Raw genomic sequence first — 5,574 nt, 5'->3', positions numbered from 1 at the left:
CGTTCGCCGTTGTCTCGTCATCAAGCCGGCGGATTTGCCCGCCCACTTGTCGTCGGGCCTACCAACGCCTCGACGACTACCACGTGGGGCGCAGACCATGTGGAGATGGCAACACCCCCTGGCATCATCGAATTGAGGACCCCGCACAGGACCTTTCCGGGACCTCCGACTGAGCGGAACGTGCGATCCCAGACTATCGTCCCAGAGTAGGACGAGCGGATCACGTGCCCGCTGTACGACGTCTCTGACGTCATCCCTCATCAACTCTCCTAGACCTTCAATTTAAATACCTGAGTTTGGAGGGCTAAAATTTCTTTTCTCCATCCTTGATCCAATTCCCAGGGGATTTAAATTTAAACATAAGAATTTATGGGTTAGTACCACAACCATTGGTTGAATTTTTTATTCTAGTTCAAGATGTGGCTTGGGCCTCTGTTTCTCTCCCATTTTCATCCATAAATCACAATTTGATTCACCTATGTCTTGTATTTCAAATCACATGCCAAGAAGTTTTGAAAAAAAACAATAAACTCTATGGATTCAAGTGGAGTTACTATAAAAAATCAATTAAAGAGAGAAATTATAATTAATAAAAAATATATAATTTTTTCACTTTTATCCTTGCATGACAAAGGATGCAAGTAAAATCCTTGGCATAAGTGGCAGAAATCAAGTCTAAAAACACAATTGTATAGACTTAATTTAATGTTATGAATGATACAGCAACTTGGAATACACTCTTAGGGGTGAGAGTGACCATTGTATGCACTGCGAGCCCACACACAAGCTCTGGTAGGGTAATGTGTAGCAAACATGTCCCACTAGCCTCATGCATTCAGCTGCATCACAAACATATTACATGCAAACTTTGGGTGACAATGTTTGATGTGATCTTTGGTGGGACTAACATAGAGTTCATGTTGATCTTGCACGAATATCAAGCCAACTAGGAGTAGGGTCAACAAGGGGTGGGGAGACTACATGCTTGGAACCAACACTTCCAGATGCTGTGCATAGGTCACAAACTTAGAGGGGTAAACGAGGTGCATCGTGTGTTGAAGATTAAGGATGTGTGATTCACTATGATAGGACTATTGTGGGTGGGAGGGCACTATGATCCCACATGGGTGGAGTCGATACTCTGGCTGAAGGCTGCTTAACTTGAGGAATTGTTATAGTCTGCACACTACTAAACTGTAATCTTTCCCCTTGCAAGCTTAGGTTGGGGATACCGGCCTCCTGCAATGATATTTTCTTTTTTATTTGTAAGATTTCACTGATTTTGCTTCTAAGAAAATTAAAGGTATAACTTCATCAAAAAAAAATTCCATAAAATCCTCTCTAGGCTGAGATTTTTCAGATAAATGTTGCTGGTGTCCACACAACTTCAACTCAGGATGAGACCAAATGACCATCAATGGTTCCATCTTATTTACTTACTCTATGAGGGTAACAAGATGTTCCGTTCATTGAGGGGGGGGGGCACCATTGGCCACAAAACATAAAATCTGCCTCAGCAGCAGCAGATCAAAATCACATCAAATCATTGTTCGAAATGTTGAATCAAACTGTTAATACAAAATAATATCCAAAATTTGACAAAAATACATTGCAGTAACAAAAAAATCTATACAGATGAAAGAAGGGGATGTGAAGATAAAAAGAAATATGATAGATAGAAATAACAAATTCTAAATGATATATTATTTTAATATATATGGTTTATGAACTATTTTAGGGACAAAGAAAATGTCATATAAACAAACATATCCTGAATAATAATAATGGATTGATCCATTCACAATTGGTCAATGTGTCACATATTTGAAACTTGTTCTTAGTTTCTCAACTATGGATTAGAATTTATCCTCGTACCAAGGTGTACGCGTTCCCCGTATGAGGCTTCAAAATACGTAAAATGATATTCTGATGGTTAGACTTTGACACTCGCCGAGTGTCTTTCATGACGAAGATGAAACAACAGTCATCAACTGGTTCGTTCAGAGTTTTTTCCCACTCCAAATATTTGGCATATGAGTATGAGATAGGGTCCTTCCGTCTGTGTTTTTCCCAATTGATGAGGGAAAATTCCAAAATCAAGAACCCATCTCAAATTTTTTATTAAGATTCAGCACCATGAGATGGTACAACTTTTGGTATTTCACCTGTTTAAGAGGCAACGTTGCCTACTCCTTGGACCTTGATTTATCCTTGTAGTTGGATGCTTATAGCATGACAAATGTTGGAACTTAGCTCTCACTTCAACAATTCACATAGAGAAGGGAAGCATAGGCACTCACTCTCTTGATCTCACACAGAGAAAAAAAATTTTAAGTTCTCACTCTCTTGATCTCACACAGAGAAACAAGATTTAAGTTCCCACTCTCTTGATCTCACACAGAGAAACAAGATTTAAGTTCCCACTCTCTTGATCTCACACAGAGAAACAAGATTTAAGTTCCCACTCTCTTGATCTCACACAGAGAAACAAGATTTAAGTTCCCACTCTCTTGATCTCACACAGAGAAACAAGAAGAAATAACACTTTGAGAGAGGAAGGAACCACTTGATGCGCACAGCATACTACAACAAGGAAACTCATACATATTTATAGGCACTCCCCCCTATGGACTTAAACAAACCCTGACCACACACCTGTCCATGTGCTTAGTCTTCAAAGACACCAGTCTTTTGCTCCTCAAAATCAGCACCTCCCTCCACACTTCCTTATACTATGCTGAATTTTTATTTCTTGAATTGTTCAAAAAATAACTCTCTAACTGACTCAAGATTAACAATCCAACAACAGATTCACTTATGCAAACATTTTTCTATGCATTGGACATTTGTTCAGCTTTACTTTATATGTATTACACCCTTTCGCCACCACAAGACAGAGCTACGATTTTAGCAAGCAGACACAATGGACTAGCCTCTTCACCGCCATATCAATCAAGTCGGTTTGCCAAAAGATCATCGATGAAGGCGCTAAGCTTCTCCCGAGTAACGTTGGGCATGACGACGACATGGGCGAATTCACCTTCACAAACTAGCTGCCATTTACGAACAAAGTCCATGCTCCGTGGCTGTTCGAACACTACTATATTGCTAAACTCGTTAAGCATTGCCACAATACCTACTTCCTCAAGTCGGTTCTTCAAGTACTTGGCGTTTGCAAGGCACTTCTCTACGTCTTCCTTCAACCCACTGTGGCCTTTTTTACTAAGCCCGTACCAGAGGAAGATAGAGGCATGGCCGCTGCGACTGCCCATAATGGTGGAGTCTGTAGAAGCAATCCACTCGATTTCCCTAGAAATGGCCTTAATGTGGCTCTTCCTCGTCATCTGTACTCCACAGGGCATTGGGCAGCCCAAAAACTTGTGGCCAGAGACGCTCACGCTGCCGATTGGCTTCTTAAATGTCACCTTCGGGGCCTGCGAGAAAAAAGAGCTTGATTATATCTAGAGAGTTAATCGTTGAGTTTTAATTTCCTCCAGACAATGAAAAGTAATATTTGTTGTTGTAACTTACAAGCTCTCTTATTGATCTCAGTAAAGCGGTTAAAGTTATTTCTGAATATGTCCAATCTCATAATATGTCTGGAGGTTAAGTAATCCTAATTAAACTAATGGGATTTCTAAGGACGTGCTAAAGAGGATAAGGGGTCAGTCCTTGGGTCATAAGCTTGAGCTTATCTGAGAACTCTCCCTACTCTTATGAGATTACCCAAGTTCATATGCCTGTCGAGATCAATCAACCATCAGTGGAATTTATCAAGTCTTCATTAGGAACCTGACGCAAGATTTTTTGAAGGGAGCTCACGTGTTGCACGAAGGGTAGCATGAGACCATACAAAGCGGCGTCACAGTGAATATAGAAGCGGCCCTCGAAGCCTGACTCCTCCAGAACCTTGATGATTTGATCGAGATCGTCAATTGCTCCTTTCACTGTTGTTCCTGCGAGGCAAATAAGTATTCAGATGACAGCACAATGGTTCAAGAGAAAGGGCTAGCCCTTGCGGTTACGTACCGATGTTCACGTTAACGATAGCCGGCTGGTTTCTGTTCTGTAAAAGTTTTACTTTGAAGTCAGAGCAGTCCATCTCGCCGGTTTCCAGGGTCTTCACCTTCACACAGCGCATCCGGCAGATCCTTGATGCCTTCCAGACCGCATAGTGGGACTCCGTCGAGGCGTACAGGACTCCATCCGTGAACATCTCCCGCCTCCAAAGCCAAGCAAAATGTTAGAGAGAGAGATAGATAATTAGATACATAGAGAAGAGAGAGAGAGGTACATACAGCGGAAAGAAAGAGAGCGAGGGAGGGAGAGAGAAAGATAGAGAGATATAGGGAGAGAGACAAAATTAAAAAGATAGACTGAGCGATACAGATAGGGAGCAAAAAATAGAGGGATTGATAGAGAGATACACGGAGAGAAAAATATAGATATGGATAGAGAGGTACAGGGAGAGAGTGGGGATAAAGATGGAGAGTTTCATAAATAAGGAGAGATGGATAGATAGGTACATAGAGTTAGAGAGATTGAGAGACGAATAGAGAGGTACATAGAGAGAGGAATATAAAGATGTATAGAGAGGTACAGATGAAAGTAGTGGATAGAGAGATGGATTGACGGAAAAACGAAGGGATCGATAAAGAGGTACATCGAGAGAGGAAATAGAGACGGATAGAGTGGTACATAGAGAGAGAGGAAAATAGAGACGGATAGAGCGGTACATAGATAGATAGAGAGAGAGAGAGTGGGATAGAGTGGTACATACATAGATAGATAGAGAGAGAGAGAGAGAGGGGGAGAGAGAGAGAGAGAGAGAGAGAGAGAGAGGGAGGGAGAGGGAGGGAGAGAGAAAGGGAGAGAAAGAGAGAGAGAGAGAGAGAGAAAGAGAGAGAGAGAGAGAGAGAGAGAGAGAGAGAGAGAGAGAGAGAGAGAGAGAGAGAGAGAGAGAGAGAGAGAGAGAGAGAGAGAGAGGAGGGAAAGAGAAAGAATGGAGGAAGGAGGGAGAGAGGGAGAGGGAAGGAAGGAGGAACGAGGGACGGAGGGAGAGGGAGAGAGATAGAGAGGGAAAGAGATAGAAAAGAGGAACGAGGGAGGAAGGGAGAGAAATCGGGAGGAAAAGAGAAAGGGACAAGGAACGAGGGAGGGTGGACGGGAGGGCGAGGGAGAGGGAGGGAATGAGAGAGATACATATAGAGAGAGAAAGGAGAAACGAGGGAGGCAAGAAAAGGAAAGATTCAGATAGATACTGGGAGGGGGGGGGAAGAGAGACATGAAGTGAGAGAAATTGGTAGCGAGGGAGGAAAGGAGGGAGAGAGATATGCACAGAAAGAGGGATAGAGAGGAGGGTTCTTTTGAGTTGGAGAAGAACCCGATGAGGACGCCATGGAGATTGCCCTCTGATCCGCAGTTGGTAACATAGCCCCAGTACTCGCTCTCATCCAGCTCCCAAAGCCGGGCGAACCAGTCCAACACTCCCAGCTCGAACAACCTTGAGTGGATTCCATAGCTGCTCTCAATGAATGGATCTCCCAAATTGTTAATGGAGAACGGTAGGAGTTG

General features: G+C 42.8%; 1 protein-coding gene across 1 annotated transcript in view; it reads right to left on the bottom strand.

Moving 5' to 3' along the window:
• Positions 1-2,561: 2,561 nt before the first annotated feature.
• LOC144705633 (serine decarboxylase-like) overlaps positions 2,562-5,574 on the bottom strand; it is a 3,420-nt gene continuing 407 nt past the window's right edge. The window contains exons 2-5 of the mRNA XM_078578406.1: positions 5,384-5,574; positions 4,030-4,223; positions 3,823-3,956; positions 2,562-3,434 (exon numbers count right to left, since the gene is read on the bottom strand). The exon at positions 5,384-5,574 is cut by the window's right edge and continues 41 nt beyond it. Of these exons, the coding sequence (XP_078434532.1) occupies positions 2,949-3,434; positions 3,823-3,956; positions 4,030-4,223; positions 5,384-5,574 (1,005 nt within the window). The 3' untranslated portion in view covers positions 2,562-2,948. The remainder of the gene's footprint in view (positions 3,435-3,822; positions 3,957-4,029; positions 4,224-5,383) is intronic.

Source organism: Wolffia australiana, chromosome 7 (genome assembly GCF_029677425.1).
Source record: "Wolffia australiana isolate 7733 chromosome 7, ASM2967742v1".
In the NCBI taxonomy this organism is placed as follows: domain Eukaryota; kingdom Viridiplantae; phylum Streptophyta; class Magnoliopsida; order Alismatales; family Araceae; genus Wolffia; species Wolffia australiana.
The sequence above is the reverse complement of the archived record's forward strand: the minus strand, read 5'-3'. Positions and strand labels throughout refer to the sequence as shown.